Source organism: Botryllus schlosseri, chromosome 11 (assembly GCF_051294905.1).
Source record: "Botryllus schlosseri isolate E-star chromosome 11, Bs_hap1, whole genome shotgun sequence".
Lineage (NCBI taxonomy): Eukaryota > Metazoa > Chordata > Ascidiacea > Stolidobranchia > Styelidae > Botryllus > Botryllus schlosseri.
The window spans coordinates 9,665,761-9,689,731 of NC_137246.1; the positions used below are offsets into that span (position 1 = coordinate 9,665,761).

Below are 23,971 nucleotides of genomic sequence, written 5' to 3' on the forward strand. Positions count from 1 at the left end.
ATGTTCACATCTCCAGTTAGTTTTGAATCTAATCTAATTTCTGGTTTCATGAAAGTGCAAAACGAGCCAAGCTTCATGTACACACGTATATGGGTAGCTGTAGGTGTAATTATGATCAAATACATGTACGCCATTTAGATTGTATCTTGTGCGGTATTGATTCGATAAAATTAATATTTATTATGAACTCCCACAGTGCGCAGATTGCTGTAACCAACATAGCCTCAATTTCACTGTGAATTGGGCAATTCTAGCTACATCTGAATAAGGACCCATGCATTTCTTGTTTCTCTCATTCAATGAACTCATTCGGTCACTTCTACAGAAATCACTACCCCATCGCTACGTAGAATAACCACAATGGCATTCAATTGATTTCAGCAGTGCCTTTTGATATGTCCCATGATGCTGAATTTTCTCCATCAGCAATATTCACAGCCACCACGTAGCTGGCAGTTACTTGTATGAAGATTTTGAATCCAGGATAGGTAATTCTGAGGCACTCTCCGATAATAACTTCAAGCTGGCAATCGTAGATGCTTTTACTTCCTATAGATACATATATCTGAAAGATAACTGAACTGGCATTATACATCTTTTGACAGCTTGGTTATTTCTGTACACGTAAAATATGCTGATTACAACGAGTAAAGCAATCTACATCAGGAATATAACCACAAAAAAATACATACGATGACACATAGACAACCTTATTTTACCACGAACAATCGAAACCACTTATATCTTCGACATGTCGAAATACACAGATAACACAGATATAAACACGAGATATTGGGCTGAAACAAATCCTGAATGTTACGATGATTATTCATTCAAAGCTCCATTCGTATAAAATACTACAAACCCAATACGAATCAAATATATTTTAAAACTGGACGTTTTTCCATAAGCTCCTGTACTAAATCGTCCAGCCTATTCCCCACAATGCAACTGTTTCTAGTGACAACGTAAATATCGCGAGTAGCGCACTCCAGTGTTTATATAGCTCAGTGGTTTGATTAGCTAATCTGCTACGCTTCAATGATCACGACGTTGGCGGCTTGTTGATCAGCTGGTCAAAGAGTAGGCTAACGGCGGTGATTCTGTAAGCGCATTATAGGTTGGTCCGCCACTAGTGATTTAGGATTAATTCAGAACATGTTGAGTAACGAAACACATGATGAACAAAGAACAGCTGCTTCACAATATCTTTAAATACATGACAGTATGGCTTATTGTGAAGGTAACCGTTGTAGCCTGTATGCCTTGATTTCATTGATGGAAAGCACAAAAACAAGCAGAAAAATATTGCAAAGGCGCTTATGCAAGTGGCAAACGAATTTCTAGTTTCAGAGGGGATGTAGTAGCATCATTGAATACAAATATAAAGCTTGACATTGACACTACTTTGTCTGATTTTATTAGGCTGTTGTCGTGGTATATAATTGAAGTCTTGAATGCTGTAAGGGCTGGATGAATCTGTCATTTATGCTTGGCACTTGTCAAATTATTGCAGCATTATGAATCATACCCGCAAGTGCTGTCAAAGTCCTCAATGATGCCGCGAAAAGAGGTCTACAGATAAGCACAGACTATGCTGGTAGGACCAGCAAAAAGACAGTTTGCTTGCATTGCTTAGCCTGTCCTAAATGAATCTTAGATCATTACCGGCTGCATCACTACTAATGCTTGAATCAAACCAGACATGGACATAAAAAGGATGTATTGGAGCGGTGTGGTAGTAATACTCTTCTTCAGAAATCCAATGTAAGTTACCTGGTCGGCCCACATATCTTCTGAGCATACAGGATTGTGTCCAGAATCCATATCACATGGTATGCTGCACCAGTTTGGCGATGTCTAATATGCCTTACCTGCACCCAGAAAACAGGACCACTTGGTGTAATCTTAAGCATATCAGATATGTAGGCTATTTCTGGTATCTATATTTACTTCTATAAGTTCACAATCATTCGCTGTTTCACCTCTGTCATGCCTGCAATAGGCTATTGTTGCACTAATGCTATCGGTACCTAGTTTTAACACCAAGACATTCAATGACAAGATGTCTCATTTTATTATTAAATCACCTACGTTCAATGCGCTTACAGAATCATTGCCGTTAGCGAACTTCTCGAACTAGTATAGGCCTAAGCACATAATCGGCAAGCCGCTGTGGTCGTGACCATTCAAGCATAGCTGATTAACCAATCAAGAGACGTGATTTCGTTATTACTAGTCTTCTCGCCGTTCTATGGTCGCTAACACGCCCACTCAACGGCAGCTACTTTCAAACGTATTTAGACAAATGGTAACGACTTTCCCGTGAGCTTATTGCAGGTTCATTGATGTTTTTTATCAATAATCTACAGAATGAGACATGGATACGCATCTTATTTGAGATTTTCCGAATTATGGACAACCCTAATGGGCATTTACAAGCGAAAGGACAAGAAGAATACGATTTTTGCTGTGATTTCGGTATATATATATTGCTGTGCGTCTATAAATGGTAAAGAACTGTTATTGAACAAAATTTTAGGTGGGGCAATGCCCCAGTTGCCCTATAGGACGAGCCGCCACTGGTCGCATGGGAGGTTGTGACTGCGCTGATGAGAGAATTCTCAAATATGAAATCCAAACTATACGCAAAGCAGTAAGCATGAATTAGAGGTAAATCGCGCCGCGCGCGGACATTTTTTTCAGTCGACCACAGCTTTGCGCCCCTTCCGATGCTTTCACGCCCCCAGTTTGAGAACCACTGATATAAATAAAGCATGCCGGTGAAAAACAAGGGTAGGGATTTGGAGGTAACATATTGGAATCATTTGACTGGTCCGGCCCGCGAGGCATAGGCCTACCCCTGATGTAGACTATCGTGTATAATGTTTAGCAAATGCGTCTATTCCCCAACCAGAAACCTTTGAATTCCCCACCGGTTGGGAACCACTGACATAGAAGATAAAAGGCAAGCGACAAAATGAGGTGACATGTGGCGGAAGGCGAGATCGATATGCCAGGTCGTGGTCCTGTGATCCTGAAGGCTAACAGCTATTCATTTAGAAGAGATTGCTTGCATTTCGACATGAATGCGGATATGCTCGACGACTGTCTGATAGCCGGCGATATGCCAGTAGGGGTCTCAGCTTTCAAGTGGCCACTTATAGGCCACAGATTTTTCAGTTTTCCAGTTTCATGATAAAGCGTTGTCTCGTGGCGGGCCATAGCGGATTTCATGGCCCGCCATACGAATTCATCGTGGCCGGCCACGAGTTCATGGCCAGTTCGTGATTTTAGCACATGAGTTCATGGCTAGTTCGTGATTTTGGCACATCTAGTTGGATCAAAATCCACCCTTTGCATCCACTTTGACTATACTCGACTAGATCGTCTTCATTTGCACTACGAACTTGCTGCCGGTTAGGTTTGTAGACGATTTCCACTAACATTGCACTATTGCAGCAATCGAAACGGCACACTCATTAATGATTACTGAGCGTATTTTCACGAACACGCTTTACTTAATCCTAAATTTCCTGAGTTGCTCTGGTCGTAGACAATTACAACTATTCCAGATGGATAGCCATTATCAATACGCATACGTCGAGCCATAAATAACATATTATACTATCGAATAACCTGTTCAAAATGCAGATTGAATACATAAAAACGTTTTGCGCAAAATACAATTCGCCACGGCGTTCGCGTGAATGTGCGCGCGTGAGATAAACCAGCGCCCGTGACATAAATCAGCGCATCGCCGAGACATCAAATTCATTTGCAGATCTTTTCTCCTAACATGTGTTGGTTATGCCCATTGCCCATCTATTGGAATACTTATAATCAATAATTAGTCGCACAGAAGATTCTTTGAACTGGAAGTAAAAATATTTTAGGAAATAACATGCGCGGGTTTTAGCAATGTATTTTCTGTTGCTGTTGAAGATTACGCATATTGAATATTTTTGCCTTTCATACTAATACACCAATACTGCCATGATGTTGTTCAGCGAGCTACAAGATCTCCGCTAATGATATGACAGGAAATTTATGTCCGTAAATGGCTGCACTTCTGGTGAAAATGTTTCACGTCTTTCCCGTAGTAGCCTAGCGAATAAAACGAAATGCACCGGCACATCAAAGCTCCGGTCGCGATTCTGGTATTGAAAGGTATTTTCGTGTCTGCTCGAGATTTCCGTCCACAACGCGCAGGTCATTCATGAAAATTTGACGACCAGCAAAGCCAATGGCATATATTGCGCCACGCAATAAATTACTTTACAAAAATATGGTTGAATGTCGATTTTCAATTTAGCGGATCGAGGTATGTAGAGTCTGCGGTCACGAACGCACTTCGAAACTGATTGCTGCGATGCGCGTGTTGTACAACAGCAATGTTAGTTTCAACACATGGCACGAACTCGTACAAAGGATGGACAAGCGATTACATATACCGGCGTTGTGAAATGAATCATTTCAACGTCCGCGATACTATGTTATCATCCAAACAATAACACGCGGTAATATATTTGCTGTTGTGATTAGCGAAGATTCGCTGTTGCAGATTACGCATATCGATTGCTCCTTTTCATAGTAATACAGCATTACCAACATGATAGTATTCAGTTCAGCGAGCTACAAGATCTCCAAAGCGCAATCGATATGACTGAAAATTTATGTCCGTAAATGGCTTCACTTCTGGTGAAAATGTTTCAGATCTGGCCCATGGTAGAGAACAAAACCTAAATATGGTTGAATGTTCAATGTCCATTGTCAAATTAGCGAATAAATAGGTATGTAGAGTCGGCGGTCGAGTTGTGCACTTCGAAACTGATTGCTGCGATGCGCATGTCGTGATAGCTGGGTTATCAGGATGCCTATTGGTTCGATAGACAGCCCTTGTCTCAAAGCGATTGTCTACATCACCATTGTCGATGAAAGGCTTGCATAATATGACCCGGGGCCTACGATAAGTTATCGTAGGCCCCGTATGACCTAATCTTTCTTCAAATGCCCAGTAAAATAGCAGTGAAACACTGCATTTTATATTGCAGATATGACTACCTGTCAATCCAACCAATATATATTCAGTTCTACTTGTTGTACAAGAGCAAGGTGTGTTTCGATAAAGCACTATCTAGTACTTAGTACAGTGGTTCTCAACCTTTTTTACCCGCGGACTCATCTCAAGCTCGCCAGTATACCCGCGGACTCAAGCTATATATTACTGAAAAATATTTTTTTTCTATCCAAGAGAGTGTAATACGGTATCAACAAAAAAATGTGCTAAAATTGAGTCAAGGAAGCTTTCTTAAATCTGTCTTTCCACATCTGTCGGCTTTGCAATTCAAGCAACTATTCAGTAATGCAGTCCACATCTCGAGTTCCACTTATATTAGACAACTATAGATTGTTTCTGTGATTAGCACATGCCCCTGCGATTTGTAATTTTCCAAATAGTATGTAAGTGAACAAGTCGCCATAATCAATTGCCAGTACTCAGCGTATATCGCGCCGGAAACCTGTGCAATGTGCCTACGTGCAGGACCGTAACAGCACGTCGTCAGCCCGCCTCAATAACAAAACGTTGGTCTTGGGCCACACAGGCCATAAACCTAACTTCTGGTGGGCTTTACCCCCAGACCCCCCTTCCGAAACCTTTTTACCGCTACTTCTCAGCGAAATTTTTGTACCGTTCATTCAGTCGTTTTGTTTCAAATAGACCGCGCGAGGCGCGAAAATATTCCATAATTCCCGATTGAATCGGTCAACATGATCGGGGATTGCATCTATATATATCTAGCTGTAATTTTTTTATGCTATCTCTGCTCATGCATTCAGATTTATCGGTCGAGCTGAGTGAGACGTTTCGGAATATGATGTAATGATATAATTTTTCTAAAAAGTTGCATAAATTTTCAAAAAACACTCTATAATTTATGTTAATTCACGAATAGTTTTGGCCCCCCTTCGAGGTCCCCCCTCAATTATGGAGGTTTGGTGTGCGGCAGTTACGGTCCCGCATACGTGTGTATAAAGAGCTGTTCCAGGGGTTTATACCTGGCATATTTTGTATGTGAATTGTTAATAGTGAACACGCAGCATTAAATTTCGAGTCCATTCGTACTACATTCAAGTCAATCCGACCAAAAATGTAGAGTTTATGACCGTGATAGAATTGCTTATGACAATTTTAGCAATAAGCTACCTCGAACATAAATGTAGGGCATTTTGAAAAATTCCAGTGGGCGACAATAGGGGTTTTATACCTAGCGTGATTGGTATCAAACCAGGATGATGCGACAGATGTGCAAAGCATACCCGTTTTGCCTGTGATACTTGCAACCAACTGGTTTGCCCAAGACACAGAAAATCTCAGGCGAACCAATAATGCTTGGAATGCTGATCAATTTGTAGTGGTGCTGTTTCGTTGTTCTTGCGTTTGAAATATACGTGGCCAAACATCGCTTATTGAGGTATCTCTAATATTGCTTTCAAAACTACATTCACTGCAGTATAATTTATTAACTTGCAGCAATTTCGTATGCCCCTTATCAACAAGAGGTAACGGCACAATAAGAAGCATATAGAAAGAGATTCAAACAAAATCCAAATTGGCAAAATACGACGTAACAATGCAATGATAAAAAGAAACGGTAGCTGGCCAAAGTCAGCTGTACCAGTACTCCGGTAGTCATAATAAAGGGATAATAGAGAATCAAATTATACAATACTCAGAAGACGTTACACAGACAATTAGCGGAATATATTAATGGAATATTGAAAGATTGTATACAAACTCTTTATCCTTTTTATGGTGCCGTTAAATCTTGATAAGGGAAACCCGAAAAGTCACCGAGGTAATAAATTCTACTGCAATGAATGTAGTTCTGAAAGCACTATTGAAGTTGAGTGCCACCAGTCACATATTTGAGGTATATATGCATTTTCTATGACAGCTATTAAGGTTACTAACATTTCAAAATGGGTATTTTGCAAATCACTCAGCCTAATTCTCAAATCGGAATTTGACGAAACCGGACCAGGACGGGGCTCATTCACTTTCGGACCAAAAAGCTATTTTCTCCGTAAGGCTGCAATGACTTTGGTCCGAAAGTGAACGAGCCTCGTAGGTCTGTCAATTACATGTTCCGAAATCATATCGGAAGTGGAAGAAAAAGTGTGCCGAGCCGATTAAGTTACTGAAAATTCCTGTGTTCGCGGACTCACCAAGGACCTTCCGCGGACTCAAATGAGTCCGCGGACTCGGGGTTGGGAAACACTGACTTAGTAACTCGTACGAAGCGATTACATACATCGGCGTCCGGCACTGTGAATTGAATCATTGAATGAACGTCGTCAATACTACAATAACACGCGGCGCGTGTATGTGCGCTGAATGCGAGACGCCTGGCAGCAATCGCGCTATGGCCAACTGTAGCCGTCGGTATATCAGCGGTCGTTACAGTCGATTGTATTATCGTAAGAACCTCACTCAGGTCATTTTGGAATCCTGATATTGCTGTGAAATCAGTCAGGCGATGATTCTATCCCGAGCACGTCTATGTATGACGTAGTCGCAAATTCAAGAAGCAAATTCTCTCTTATTTTCAAAAAGTTGAGAACACTTCTTGGTATAGGGGCATCACCTGTTTCTCTCTCGCTTTGAGAGTAGCTCAGTTGGTTAGGCGGCTGTTTCACGATTACAGCGATATATTGGGTGTCGGTTCAAGTCTCGTGGTTCGGATTTTATGAACATTTTTCTAAATCCATTGAAATTTGAACTCGAGGCCGGCCGTTCTGGTTGGGTTAAGTTACATTATCCCTTTATTGAGTAAATCGGGGATGGGTTGGAAATTACCACGGCTTTACACATGTTTACCTTCTGTGTTTGTTGTAGAAATAAATTTGATTCGCTCTGACTATTAAAAATGACTCTGGGGCGGTGCGCTGTAAACAAACGCCGAAGCATGTCTTGCTTGAACTTCCTAGATAGTTGATAGAGTAATGTTAGAGCGTACATTTTATTGCTCAGTCAGACCAACAAAATTACATAAACACTGGTGCCCACAGCTCACAAGCCAGCCGCTCAACGCACTGGGATTGCGCGGTGAGATAAAACCACGCTGCAGACTCGATAGCCTTGCAGTTTCTTCGCATCTCCATCGCCCAAGCCCATTAGTGATGTAAATGTAGATCTAATCTGATTCCCCGACCCTCCTTCCTTCTCTACATAAAGAAACCGTCCTATTCTGCTTCAAAAAGTTCGTTTATTCCGTCACCAATTTCACAAAATCGAAAACAATTGAAGATATTATTACAAATTTACAATGCAATGTGTCGAATACATGCTTTTCACTGCAAAAAAACACCCAGGGGCACGAGAGATCAGATAGATGCAATTTACCCGGCGATATGTATTTGCACTGTATTCAGATGTTGAACTATAATGAACGATTGGAACTTGTCTATGTCATCAAGATTGTTCCCTAAACATTGATTGGGTGAAGCATTCCATTGTTCCTTGCATCAACCACAAATATATCATTAGCAGGGCGATTTGTTTGACATGTCAAAAAATTCAAAATTTTGTCACAATTGTAGCGTTACGTCAAAACATTTCAAAATTATTTGCAAAGTCAAAATTTTGTTGGAACCTGTATTTCGTTTGTACGGTAGCTTTTGCACTGTCGGTTAACTTCACTTGACAGTTTACCGCTTGTAGCCTACTTTAAAGGCCTACCGTTGTAGACAGCCCATTCTCTGCTCATTTTGAATCTCTACTAGTTGCTGACCAGTCGATTACCCCTGACGAGTGTCACCCGAAAATATTCGGGTTCATTTCAATATGGATATACTATTCATTGTGAATCATGAACATTCAAATGAAACATAGCTTGACATGGTGTTATGCTCAACGTACCGCAATATCCTAACTGAAACAAGACTGCGTGGGCATTTCATGGTTCTTTGGTCAAGAAGCGCATGATGGAAAATTGCGATGTAGACACCACTGTCAGAATGAAGTAACACGGTGTGTCATCAGCAGTGTACGCACAACTTCAGTGTTGTCAGCCAACAACTGCAGATGTTCAACGCTTTTTCTCCATTCTTGGCAAGCTACTTAGTGAGGACACACACTTTCTACCCGAGAATATAGAAATGTATGTTTCGTTGTACTACAATAAATTTAAATAATTTCTACCATGATGCGTGATGTAACTACTGGAATTCTTCATATGGCCAAGTTTCAATAAAATAAAGTTTTTTTCATGTAAAAATTAGTCAGTTTTTTCATGTCAAACTACTTCGTAAGGACAGACACTTTCAACCAGAAATGATAGGTAGTACAATTCTAACATTAGGTGGGAAAACACCTAATCTGCATACGTTAGGTCAAAATTTGGTCAAAATGGGAGTTTGTTAGGTAAAAATGTCAACATTTTGATTTTTCTGGTGAGAATCTTCCGTTTTTAGGTAAAAAATCGCCCTAATCATGACCAAGTCAATACGCAGGCTTGGCATTGGCAATTTTTCATCGATTGATAGTGCTGCATTTAGTGACCCAAATTATCTGATGTCATCTATTATTATAACAGTAATTTGATTACAGTACATAGTTGGCACATTTACATCCTATGCCCACCACATCGGTCAGCAGCTTTGATCTAACAACGACATTCGATACAAACCGATCCTTGCACCCAAGTAATCAAGTATTCTCTGAAATACACGACATCGATAGAGACTGCGACATCCATTTCATTCGTACATGATTAGTTTCAACCTGGAAAAACGGCACCTAGACGGATACACATATACAAATTATATGGGGTCGGAAACGTGGTCAAAATCGAATTTCTGGATACAAAGCCCCACATTTTACGAATAGTGTCGGTAGGTTATGCTACATCGTTTCCTTTTTTCAAGTATGCAAAAAATCTGCAGTGTGTCAAGTTCAAGTGATGCTACAGCATGGAAATATTCATTGATTCATCAACACGATTCGAATCGTCCGACAATATGAGTGTAAGCTCCATTGATGTTGAGGATAGCGAATGTCGTAGGCCTATGTATAGCAGTAGGCCTACGATAATCAAATATGTATGTAACCGTATATCGAGGACTTGTCATAGACCTGGTACAGAAAGGAAGGATTATATCAGCCCGGCATTATTTAATTCGCACTATACGACAGATAACAAACCATGGAATTGTTTGCAACTACATATCCTATACCGTCGGAAAGAGATGTCAGATCGGGGGAAGCATCGGCCACAGCGAGCTACGAGCTGCTCTGCGATCGATGGAGGTTTGCATACGGTCACCATATTTTGAGATCCGAAAAAGAGGAAAACTTTTAAAAATAGTGAAAGCTCAGGCACCGGACAAGAAAACTAGTGGTTCTGAAATTTTTTCGACCAATAGTATACTGTGTTGACTAAAAAATTTAAAAAAAGTCGCGTTCGGGTTCTGTGTGCGAACGTCAGAAATTTAAAGTTGCTCGTTCTCGAACGAACCTCGGTAGGTTCTGCACTGTGAACCTTTTTCATATATTACAATTTTCATTCCATCACAACATCTTTGGTTGAAATTTATTACATTTCAACTGCGGGTCACTATATGCATGACGATGGCAGCATAAAGAAATCAACAATAAACGAGCATGCATCCTGACAATCTCAAAAATTTTACTTGCTTTGTCACAAACGTTTGCTCGAATATTTACTGACTATCTGTTGAGCTTGACCCGCAATCAAATTACACAAAGAGCGAAATACAGTGCATGAACAATGAACATGGAGGACAGCGAATGATGCTTGCTTATCCAACCAATCAATGAATACATTGTCCGGTCTGGCCTAGACCATTAACGCGTATAAGCTTATATTCCCTTGCAATTCCTCGTCGAAATTGTTGGCAAAGTGAGGGAAGATATTGATATTATTGGAATATTAAATCACTTGATTGCTCCAGTTGATACCTTTTGCGACGTTTAAAACGTCAAGACTTCAGCATTGTGGCATTATGTGGTTCGATCGAGTCATCGTTGCTAAGTATCGTGTACATCAGGGGCCGGCCACCTTTTGAGAACAGCGTGCCAAAATGTCAAAAAATGTCAAATTTTAACCAGTTTGCGTGCCAAACATTCAATTTCTTAATATCTACCGTTTCAAGCAAGGAATAACACCAACCGTTTTTCTGCAGCTGGCAACAGCATCCGTTAAGCCAGTGATTTTTGAATTATTGGTCGCAAAGGGAATAAATTTTGGTCGCTACCGCACCCGAGCTATCGCTTATTTAATACATTGTACGTAATATTTACATAATTTATATTTAGTCTCGCAATGATCGATCTTCTGTGGTTGATGGGGTCGCTTCCAAGTCTACTATGTTCGGTACCATATCTGCAGAAGTGACAGGCCAAACAGTGTTGTTCCGATGATATGGTCTGATGATGATGAAATATGTGCCCACTCCTGTATCATTCATGTCGATTTGGTGTCACATTAGGGTGTACCTCGCTTAATCGGAATACAAATTTATCAAAAGTATGGGGCGTATAGTTAGATCCATGTCGGGTGGCTCGGCTTTGGAAGCAACTGAAGTCTTCACCCCGAACAATCTGTCTTTGCTGGACGATAAACCAATTGCTGATGGACAAGGGCTACATTTTGCCAAAGTCAGCAGAAGTGATAACTACTCCCAAAGTTTTCACCGGCATCGCGACCTCATAGTGGGGCCGTTTCCTGAGACTCGACCACCTCAGCCCATGGACCCCGTCAATCTTCCGTTCAATCTGAAAGAGCTGCTGGATGCAATTCGATCTCGTCGAAACTCCTCTCCTGGTGATGACGACCTCTGCTATACCATGCTTCAGAACCTGCGACCGTTGCGACCGCTCTTAACAACATCTTAGAGCAGTGGTTCCCAACCTTTTCTACTCATCGCCCCCTTTTCAAGCTCCACACCGATCATCGCCCCCCAAATATTGTGAACCTAATATTGGGCTTAAAAACTGTAATCACCGGTGGGTTGACTGAAAAAAGGCAAACTTGTCGGCTCGACCCGGAACCTATACACTTTTACAGCTAAATTATCGTGAGGTGACTAAAAAATGTCATTTCTCCTACTTGACTCCAATATAGCCGTTTTAAAGCGTCATCGCCCCCCTATCGCCCCCTTTGCTATTTTCGCCCCTTTCGCCCCGTTTGTCCGTGTTCGCCTCCTATTGCCCCTTCGTTATTTTCGCACCCCTAGACCGCCAAACCGCCCCGTCGGGGGTGGTATCACCCACGTTGGGAATCATTGTCCTAGAGCAGTGGTTCCCAACCTTTTTCGACCCATCGCCCCCTTTTCAAGGTCAACACCGATCATCGCCCCCCAAATTTTGTGTACCGCAAATTGGTCATACAAACTGTAATCAACGGCGGGTTGACTAAAAAAAAAAAAAAAAAGGTCAAACTTTCGGATCGATGGCTGATTTGACACACTTCTGTAACTAAATTTCCGTGGGTTGACTAAAAAAAAAAAAAAAAAGGTCAGCCGTTTTGACGCGTCATCGCCCCCCTATCGCTCCCTTCGCTATTTTCGCCCCCCGTCGCCCCCTTTGTCCATTTTCGCCACACTGTCGCCCCCTTCGTCATTTTCGCCCCCCTATACCGCCAGATCGCCAACGTTGGGAATCACTGTCCTAGAGCATTTCAACTCCACATGGCCTGACGGAGTAGTTCCGGAAGCCTGTAAGAAAGCCATAGTGATCCCTCTTCTCAAACATGGCAAGGACCCTGGCGCTCCAGAGTCTTTCCGACCGATATCACCCCACAATCAGGAATCCGACACGGCAGAACTACATTAGTTCACATTCTCAAACTCCGCTACCCCGTTTACAAAGTCTAGAATAGCCAGCGTTCGGTCATTGCCGTGTTTCTAGACTGTGCACTGCACTGTGCACACTGTGCATTTGTGCAATTATGCATGTCACCTATTTGCATGCTTCTTTCTCATTGTCTGGAGGCAATGGAGTGTGTTTGATTGAAAAACTGTCCCAAGTCAGTTATGACCGCTTCCTATATATATTGTTATTGTACTGCAATCTCGTGATGCTTTGAACTGATGAAAACCGGGCTGAAATGATCCGAAATAGGCCGCGGTATGATCCGATGCATATGCGTTATATATATATATATGACTGTTGCCTGCATTCGCTTGATTTGTGCTCACATTTAAGACGTACGAAATATGATAAATTGGATAAATCACAAGACAAATCGTTGAAGATCGAATCCTTCTCTACTTCTTTGCGATAGTGAAGTAGTATTTTGAGAATGTTTGGTTTACGAAGCTGTACATTGTACATTCAGGCGCGAATTCAACTTCACCTGCTAGAAGCTAGACGGAATATTAACGTGCGGCTCCCGCCCAGGTGCATGAGTAGCATGACGCACCAGTGTTGGGATGACTCGAGTCAACTTTATCGTATGACTTGACTTGACTCGAGTCACTTTGCAAAAATGACTTGACTTGACTTGACTCGGCGCTTCAGAATTACGGATTGACTCGTGACTCGGAGCAAAATTTACGAGTCACTTTCAAGTCATCAATAAGTAAACGGTGTCGACCAAATCCCTGCATGTGTATTGTGTATATTCGGATTATTAACCACAACCAACACTTGTGAGAACATTCAGTCATTCACTTATTGTACGTTTCACTGGTCCTCCATTGTTACATCACAAATATATTGACCGCAAACGAAATGATCACAGCCTACGTTGCCGTAGTATAGTAGGTAGATTAATATAGGCTTACCATACGTCCTCTTTTAAGAGGATTTGTCCTCTTTTTTGACTTTTTTGAAAGTGTCCTCGGAGGACGCCCTTTTGTCCTCTTTTTTGAGATTTTGTCCTCTTTTTTGAAAATTTAGGCAGATTTAGAGCAAATGGCGAGTGATAAGCCGCATATCAGCACAGAAGTGAAGCTCCGGCGGGTATTTCGGAGTGAAAAACGGTGATTTTAGCTCTGAGCGAAAAGATGACCTTTTTTTTTAGTCAGCCGATCACAAAGTGGTAAAAGTTAACCGGTTTTTGAGAATTTCACTCCGGTTTTGCAAGTTGCGCAAATTTCTGAAAAAGTGTCCTCTTTTTTGATTTCCAAAATATGGTAAGCCTAGATTAATAGCAACGTATATCTCAGTTTCTTAGACGGCTCAGTGCTTACATTGGGCGGTGCTCACCTTTACCAACCATCTTGTATCATTTAAATAGAATGAATATAGTTCATGCATTGATATTCTCACGGATGTAGAGCTGGGTAGTGTATTGTACCATATCAATCTGTTTGAACTTCTCGACGCTTCGTATTCGAATCTTTATTTTGACTGATAATAACATTAATAACAGACTGTATCATGTTACTATACAGTTACTCACGTATTTTATTAGTAGTTCTACGTGTGCGTGTGCGATACAATGCAATTGTGCATGTATATCTAACTTTATATTCGTTATTTGATTCAAGATAAATGGCTAATTAATTTGTCTTTCACACAGCTCGCAAGCGCATTTGGTTGAACGCTGCAGTCACGACACCAATGGTTGGTGGTTCGAGTCATGGCTCTGCCATGTTTCTCTGTGTCGGAGGTTTATCTGGGCTCCTCATCGCCGATCTCGCTGTATACACAGCGCCTTGAAAAGCCCCGAAGAAGAAGAGAGAGCCGAACTCTGGAAAGATGGCAGCAAATGACCAGAAAAACACCGCAAAGACATTGATCTTAATGCAATTTCCGTGCCGGGCGCAAATGACCCAAGTTGTTAAAAGCGCCAAATATGTGTGAATAAAACAAACAAACACAGCTCGCAAAATGTTATGACTTTGAATCACTCCTACTTCGAATATTCAATTTGACTTGAATTGTGACTTGACTCGTGACTTGACTTGACTTGACTCGACTTGACTCGAGTCACCTCCAAAAATCGAGTGACTTGACTTGACTCGAGTCACCTTCGAAAATTGATTGACTTGACTTGACTCGAGTCAAAATCTGCAATGACTCGAGATGACTCGTGACTCGAAGGTAGTGACTTGATCCCAACACTGTGACGCACGTATCCTTTAATTCGATCACTGCAGCAATTGTTGCATCGAGGATCACCAATTGCACTTGGAGGTCTTTTAAACCTGTCACATTGGTGTCTGATGAATCAATATGAATCCGTTATCCACGGCTTCAATAAAAGACGATAGCGCGACGTGAACAATATTATTATTGTTGACGATGATTTGAAAAGCGAGGCAGTACGACTCGGTGTTTTGGAACAGTACCTTAGGACGTTGATGGCTCGATTTCTTCCAACTAGATTAGTTATCGACCAGGCGAAATCAACAATCAAACTTTTTCGTTAAATGAATACAGTAGATATTACCTTCTGACTTAACTGACCGGCTGATCCCACACTATAACTGTAGCAAGCTCTGCTCTGCTAAATTTGCAATGTCGTTTCAAGATATCAAAAGATTACGACGCTATATGTATTAGGGTTGCATTTAAAACAAATGGTGTTTTACCCTTGAAGTCGTCGTTGGTTCTACAGTTATAGCATGTAGGCTAGATATAGATCATTTTTACGGAATGGGACAATGGGTGTTCTGATGATGGTGACCGCCGACAGTACAAATGCTGCAGAACGATGTAGTCCTGGTTAAAGATAGTTTTGGTCTGTTTATGTCGGGAGCCTTTTTCGTCGATGGAGCCTAATTTGCCTTATCTTTTCAATTTTCAATGCCAATCCACTGTGACGCCACAATTAATGATTCGTGACGTCATGACTATTAAAAAAACTAGACAAAATCAATGAAAAACATGTTTTAAACAAGTTTGTTTTAAATGGATTTTTGTTTTAAATACAACCATAATATAGATGCTGGAATGACTTGAATTGAATCTACAATGGACTCCGGCCATATGGTACCAAACTCAGTCAACAATAAATATGATACATGGCTATATTGAAAAGCTTCAGATGTGCGCTCATTATACAGCAGCACACGTATGACGATTTCTTGTCGGTCCGCATCGGATATAGTTGGGGTGTGCGACCAGTGAAAGTCAGTATTTCGTTTCATTATTGCCATTTAAATCTACGCCCCAAAAGCGTATAAAGTTTCTCGTTGAAAGGATGGAAAAACTCTTGCAGCATCTTGATTGTGTTTGTCGAAGGCTGGTAATCCCATCTTCCCAGTCTAGTTCGGCCCTTCGAAGATGGAAGACAAGACAGCTGATCTTGAACGATTCGTCGTTTCCCCATTTCGTCAATGGCACTGACTGGTCGGAGACAATAAAAGCCGCGATCGTCTTTCTCGAAATCCTCCGATATCAGCAATTTCGGGATCCCAAGGAAGTCTTGAAGCTGTGAACGGTTGTAACTGTCAAAATGATGTCCAAATATTTTTATATCTATAGGATTTCCGTGGTTCTGAACCAATGTTCCCCTCTAATTTTTGATGAGTCTGCGCACACTCACCAACTCACTGCAGAGCCTTGGACAACAGTGCGTAACGAGTACATAAAGGTCATCACGTCGGAAATTTTGTGCGAAACTTAGATTTTCTGTATGCAGAGTCCGTGTCAGCACTGCGCATTTGTGCACGTGCGCAGCATAGAGGGAACATTGTTCTTAACCCATTTTGCATAATAATTGACCCCGTGTTAAAGACTATATTGTGCGATGCAGGTCCGTAACATCACTCCGTCAGGACCCCCATACCCCCAGCACGTTAGTCGTCTTCGTCGCGACTGATAACCGACATTTATAGTTAGTCCGCACATATTACTTCGCCTAAACGCGCTAGGCGCGAAGATTTTTAATAATTCATGATTGGATCGGACAATATGATCGGGAACTGCATATATGTTGCTATCATTTTTTTTATCCTCCGTGCTCGCGTAATCAGATTTATCGTTAGAGCTCAATGAGGTGTCTTGGAAACTGTAGGAGCAATAAATAATAAATAAACATATTCTGGAGGTATAATAATTTCATTACATGATGTTTTTTTCGTGACCTCCTGTCAGCTATGTCAAAGAATATTGAAATCGCCTAAACGTACTAAACTAAAAAGACTCACACGATTTCAAATTGGTATTTCTTCACTGGCCAGTAAATTTTACTTGCGGGTAGGCATCTGTCTTGTGGGGTTTAGATTGCCAGGACAGGAACACTCTGCGTCAGCCATTTAGGCGCCTAGGGACAATTAAGCATATATGCCTATGTATATATAAGGACTGTTCAAAATTAACTTTTTTTCTGGATTCCAGCCATTCAGTGATTAAATTGTCAGGTTGCCCTAAAACGCTGCACACCAAATTTGGTTCAATACTAACAAGTATGAGGTTCCGCAGATCCGATTTAAATTTTTACTTTATTGGGAAAGCTCGAAGAAAAAAAGTTTCTTTCAACCCAATGAAATTGTTGAGCTGTCGTCAAAGACAATGCAAAACAAATTTGACTCAGTTCCAACTTGTAGAAGCGAAGTTATTTGAGTTTATCTTTTGGTTTATTGATTTTCAGGAATATTTTGCTGTGAGCCATAGAGTCGATCGAAGTGAGCAGCGTTGCTACTCAAGTAGTGCAAGTAATGCCTTACATTTCTACTCAATTACAAGTAGAAGTAGTCATTTTTGAAGTCAACAAATATCCAAGTATATTTGGTCGGGGGGAGGGTGGACGCATAATTTCAACAGTTAGTCGAAGGGGGCTACATACGAAATCGCAAAATGTATAGCCGCATATAACGCAAAATGACTATAATGAAGCCACACATGGGTAAAATCTTCGAAAAAATATATTCAGTTACCGTGATTCAGAGGCTATTTTATGCGTTTCTCATGACAATTTAACTCATGATAAGAGTGGTGCAATATTAACCCTTTCTACTTTACAAAAACCAAGTTGCAAAAGCAATTAGTTCATCCAGAATATACTGTTCAGATAGATGTTGAAGTAGGCTAGTTGCAAAACATTACCAATTCAGTAAGTACTGCAAGTAGCCAAAATCTACTTGAGCACATAGAAAAAGTAGATATATCCCACATCTATAATATCTCAAAAACGTGACGTGATGGAGCAAAAATAACGTCGGATTCGTATTCAGCGGACCCAAATTAGGTATAATTTTCTCATCGAAGTCTTGGTGCAAAAATCGCGTAGACCAGTGTAATCGTAGAACCTATAATAACTGCCAAGCTCCATTGCTCTGAGAGACGACCAACACTATCAAAAGAGCAATTTTGGCTCGCGAGTCTTCGATTTCGGACCCCTGGTGTGGATTCCGTGTTGATATCGCACAATATCTTTTGTTTTGGCGACAGCAGGAGCAGAGCTCGTATGTCACACCTAATTTTGTTAAATTAAATTCTAAATATAATTCGAGTAAGTATATAATCTCACTTCTTCGATGACTTCTCCGGGATTAGTTATTAAGTCGGTTCCGTCAATTATGAAGAAGCGACTGCGGTCGTAAAATTTAAACCATCTGAAATTGGAGAATAATTAAGTTCAACACAAATACGTCATACTAAGAACTATGGTAGCATTTAAAACAAACGGTGTCTTAAAACACTTTGTTTAAAACATGTCTTAAGCAGTGTTTTAAACAAATGCCGTTTTTAATACAACAAAATTGGTATTTTTTCAAACTTGTATAATTATATTATAATTGTTTAAATACTTTTGAAAAACATGTAGTATAAACCCATACAGACGATTTGCATCCAATATAGTCGACGTATACGATATGACGTGGCTGGAACCCTCGAAATCGTCGCCCGTTCAACAGTTGTAACAAGTAGATATCGATTATTTGTACGGAATGGGTGTTCTGATGAGTGATGATGATGACTGCCGACCGTCAAAATGCTGCATAATGATATAGTCCTTGTTGAAGATATTCTTGGGGTGTTTATGACAGTGGCCGGAAGCCCTTTTCGTCGACGGAGCCATATTTACCCTATATTTTCAATTTTCAATGTCAATCCAATTTGTGATTAAGTGAGTCCGTTTGATTTTCACAGAGCTCGTCATAGTCACGGTTAACCCAAACCTATTTTTGTGCTCTATGTTACCAGTAATTGGACCACATAGTATTATAAGAAGAGTATAGCTAGCGAATGCTAAATATATACTGTAACGCGACAAAAAATTACGTGAATGCGAAAATTTCTGTATTGTGATAGTCACTTTTTCGAGCGCGACTCAAGTCCTATTTTTACTGACATTTCGCGACCCAAGCCGCCCACATCGAAAGAAATACATTTATAATATTAGTATGCAACGTATTTAAGCAGATATGTTTGAAATAAAGTAGGTGCAGACAACGTATTTGCTAGAAACATGATTCACTACGAAAAAGCCATTGATAGAGTGAGGCGGATGTCGCATGATATTTTTCCTTCGTAGTATATTAATGCAAGGCTTTTGAATCGTGGTCTATGCCGGAGCTCTTCAACCTGTTTCGTTGTGGTACACCCTTTTAACGTTGACTCAAAACTTTTACACCCCTGAACACATAATACCCCGATTCCATAGTAAGCCCAATCGGGGGCCCTTCAACCTTTTTGCTATGCACGGCCGCCTATTCAGTTGGGTTACCATACGTCTTCTTGTAAGAGGATTTGTCCTCTTTTTTGACGTTTTTGAAAGTGTTCTCGGAGGACGCCTAAATTTCGACGTTTTTTTTACTTGAGCCAGAAAAATAACATTTTTTAGCCAAGCAACGGAAAATCTAATAGAAAACCGGTAATTTTGGATCGGGAAAAATTTACCATTTTTTCAGAATTTTACTCCAGTTTGTAAGTCTGATAATTTTGATTTTGATTTTCAGATTTCCAAAATATGGTAACCCTACTATTGAGTACATATAGAATACGGCCGCATTCCAGCGGAGTGGAATCATGGCCTATCTGGAGAACAAACACCCTTGTTAAAGTAGCTAACAGGAACTCCGCACGGTGGATAGTCCTGTGGTATTCTGTGCCATCACTGAAATGCTGGTATACGCCTATACCTTGCGTATAAAAGTTGATAGCTGTAAAAGCAGAACGTCCCCACAGGCTTCCCACATATGCACCAAAATCGCGAGTATAAATGTTAAGAAAAATTATTAGAATTCAGTTACAAGTCTCGAAGGGTGCGAAAATTTTCTCCGCCTCTTGAATGAATTTCGTTGATACTATTGGTATAGTTTCCCATATTACCATGAAATATTTATCCATTCTCAGCTCACGTCATCAAAATAGACGGTAAAGCTGATGGACAGGATGTCTTTAAAAATTTTGGGCACAAAATTAACGATGATTCATCTTCCGGTTTTTCATATTCATTTTGTTGAAAATTATTTTTATTGACCTCGCATCAGGAATGTCGGTATAGTTAAAATACATCATAAATCGCCCAGACGTACCAGGTAAACCTTCATTCGTGAGCCGCATACGATTCGACTTGGTATTTTTTTTATAAGGCGCATAATTTTCCTCTGCGATTCACATTTGTAAAGTGGGGCTCAGATTGCAAAACACTCTTATATTGAAAACGAAAGTTCAAGTCCCCTTGAATCGCTCAAACGCGAAGAAAATTTTTGATTTTAATCAAAATCTCTCAATGATTTCGAAATCAATTCTTTAATTCAAATTGTTTGTTTCAGGTATTCATGGTGTTTGTCGACTACTATGGTCATTTACACCAGGCCATATTCTTAATTTTTATTCCGTAACTGCCGACTTGTAGCACGGCCCACTTCTAGGCTTTTATAAGACACCGCTTACACGGATGATATAGCGAGAGGGGCCTAGATAAACCTCCAACACTTGGGCATGAATTCTGGAGTCGACCTCGGTCAGACTCGAACCCACAACCCATTGGTGTTGTAGCAGTGGATTATATCACTACGCTATGTCGCCACGCAAGTCAAATTGCATTGTGACGGCCGCCAACACACCCTAATTTAATTACGCGTCGGCAACCACATGATTATTGTTTAAGTTTACGCCTATGCCTCCACAAGTCCACAGGCTGGCCACCCCGATCATAATCGAAATAAGGCTGGAACGTACAGAAAATGCTAAAGACTAATCAGGGATCGAGGTTACCGGACCACCATCTTACACTGTTGTTCTTAACTCTTCCCCCGAAACCTCCTGGCTACGCCCCTGAAATTCTGCGCACTGCGCTATTTATTAGGATCTCGCACGAAGTCACGGTGGTTTCCTCGAGAATCATTACAGTCAGATATCGCATACACATGAACACATGAACAGCTGAACACATTTTAATTCTACGATGTTCTACTGGAAAAGAAACCAATAAGTCCATTATCCACAGTTAAATGATGAGAAGCATTCGCGCATATGGCATCACAGAGGGAATTTAAGCTACGACCGGCATACAGTTGATATGGATATTGCACGATATTGCACATCAGGTGAACCTGCATGTTCTCTAGCATAAACTTGCGATTTATTATGATAGCTAGTCAACGCCTCACCAGTCCTTTATAATGCGGCTATGGTACACCCCAATATACACCCCATTAAAGTGGTATACTCTCTACAAATCATGGTACACTGCTATGTACTATAGTGCAGTTGTTCTCCACCTTTTTCTACTTTCCTCACCTTATTAGATGGTAATAATATAAAGCTTCAGGGAGTATATGTGATCCAACCAAGTGATAAGTGTAAGGACGAATGTCATTGATTACTTTTGCGTCATCATCCTGATGCGATTTTATCCCACTTAAGCTTTTTATCATTTTAGGTATGAAGGAGTCGAAATTGGTACTCTTCTGGTACCCATCCCGAAGCATCTGGAGAGAAATGTTCAAACTGGTTATAATCCGGCATAATAGAGGGGATGCGACATCAATGGTTGAAAGTCCGAGTGTTAGGCTCTTCTATTCTTTCACATGTTGGAAATAGGCCGCGCTTCTCATTGCCGGCTCCGTTTTTGAAAAAGAGTCTGGTGATGACCAAATACATATTGAGCATGCTCAGCAAGAGAGGAAATATATTGGCGTCGGGCATAAGCGTTACTTACCAATATCACAGTCGTGACGTTAGCAATGCGGGCCACTTATGATTGTAATTATGGTATGGATTGGAAGTTCCCAAACTTTTTTTGGCACATTGTCCACTCGCTGTGTTCCGATGAATTAACAGATCATACAAATTTTTAAAATGTCACAATGGCCTATTCATTTTAAAATGTGTGGTCTACGAGCTCCGGCTATTGCACCAACATCAAAGACACAGACGCCTACAATTAGTGTACTGTAATAATGCGAAATGTTCAGTACTGTAGTAATTTGTTGTAGTAATTTTCACACCATTTTATCAACATTTTTATATTTCTACTTGAAGCTTCCACTGGCTTCACAGAAAATGTCGTGCACTGTAGTTTTCTCTCCTCGGCTCGGGAAAGACCGCATTAGCGAGTAGGCTACAATACACATGTAACCGCAACATTTAAACGCCGCGACTAATAATAATGTCATGTTTGATCAAGACAGAGCGCCTGGAGATGGTATAAATTCTACTACTGCAAAATACTATGTATATCTTACTTCTTGAACGTAGTCGGATTTCGTTCTGTTGACGGGATCGCAAAGTATAACGATCAATTTCACATTCGGTAGCACCGATTTCATTCGTTCAGGGGTGGAGGGGAAACTCAAGTAACTCGGAGACTTCTCCATCACCACTTCATGCTCGGAGGATTTCGGCATTCGTCTTCTGAATAGACAGTTAAGAGAGCATTCACAGCATTATTATTATATTGATAAACATGGAACATAAATCTTTAAAATCTCACTTTCAATGTACGGTGCCAACTATAATTCAGAATTTAGTTTGATTTCAATTTGTGATAATTCGATTACATATAGTGTACTGATTCTTGGTTATAGGTTATTATTCTCATTATCATCATTTGCTACCATCGTTTAATTTTTCTTCTATTTTATTTTTTTAACTACTGTAACCTTTTTTACAGCCAGACTATTTAGAGTCAAGTGTACCTGTTAGGGATGGTGTGAACGTGAGGTTCACGTTCGCGTTCTGTGTGTGAACCTCGGAAATTTAGAGGTTCGCGTTCACAACAGAACCTTGGTAGGTTCTGCACTGTGAACCTTTTGGTAAATTGTGATTTTGACTCCATTATAGGATCTTTGGCTCAAATTTATTGCATTTCAACTGCGGGCCACTCAATGCATGGTGCTGGCAGCATAAAAAAATCAACACTAAACGAGCATGCACCATGCACCTCGACAACCTTAAAAGTTTTACTTGCTTTGTTGCAAAAATTTTCCCGGAATATCCAGCTTTCCGTTTGTAAATATTTAGTGACTCTCTGCTGTGTTTGACCCGCAATCACGCAACATCACGAGCGATATACGTAGTCAGCGAATGATGCTTATTCAACCAATCAATGACATTGATATCGTCTTCTGATGTAAAAAATCGAACGGTCGTACGGTGTCAATCTTGACTTCATATCTTTAGCGTATCATTATAACCAAATCCGCGCGATTAAGGTGCTTGATACTGCTGCATAACTTGTTGTTGTTTGTGGTATCCGTAGGGAGTATAGAAACCCGTTGTACACTCTGCTCAATATCAATGTAGCAATACTCACACTCCGAACACATTGTCCGGTCTGGCTAAGACCGTTAAGGCGTAAGCTTATATTCCTTGGTAAGTCCTCGTCGAAATTGTTGGCAAAGCGACGAAGTGTACTGATTTTATGCAATTATTATATCCTTTGATTACCGCGGTTGACACATTTAGCGACGTTTAAAACGCCGATATGTAGGTTACTTCAGCATTGTGGCATTATGTGGGCCGAATCTTCGCTAGGTATCGTGTAGGCTACATCAATATAGGGCATAGGCTATCACTTCATTGAAAGATAGGGTTGGA

General features: G+C 40.7%; 1 protein-coding gene and 1 long non-coding RNA gene across 2 annotated transcripts in view; one reads left to right on the top strand and one right to left on the bottom strand.

The window, feature by feature from the left end:
- LOC145451092 (uncharacterized) overlaps nucleotides 1-23,971 on the top strand; it is a 262,756-nt gene that overhangs the window by 162,420 nt on the left and 76,365 nt on the right. The window lies entirely within an intron of this gene.
- Nucleotides 14,177-23,971, bottom strand: part of LOC145451024 (heparan sulfate glucosamine 3-O-sulfotransferase 1-like) — a 32,289-nt gene continuing 22,494 nt past the window's right edge. The window contains exons 4-7 of the mRNA XM_080329510.1: nucleotides 22,618-22,786; nucleotides 21,671-21,861; nucleotides 18,450-18,534; nucleotides 14,177-16,409 (exon numbers count right to left, since the gene is read on the bottom strand). Coding sequence (XP_080185636.1) covers nucleotides 16,125-16,409; nucleotides 18,450-18,534; nucleotides 21,671-21,861; nucleotides 22,618-22,786 — 730 coding nt within the window. The 3' untranslated portion in view covers nucleotides 14,177-16,124. The remainder of the gene's footprint in view (nucleotides 16,410-18,449; nucleotides 18,535-21,670; nucleotides 21,862-22,617; nucleotides 22,787-23,971) is intronic.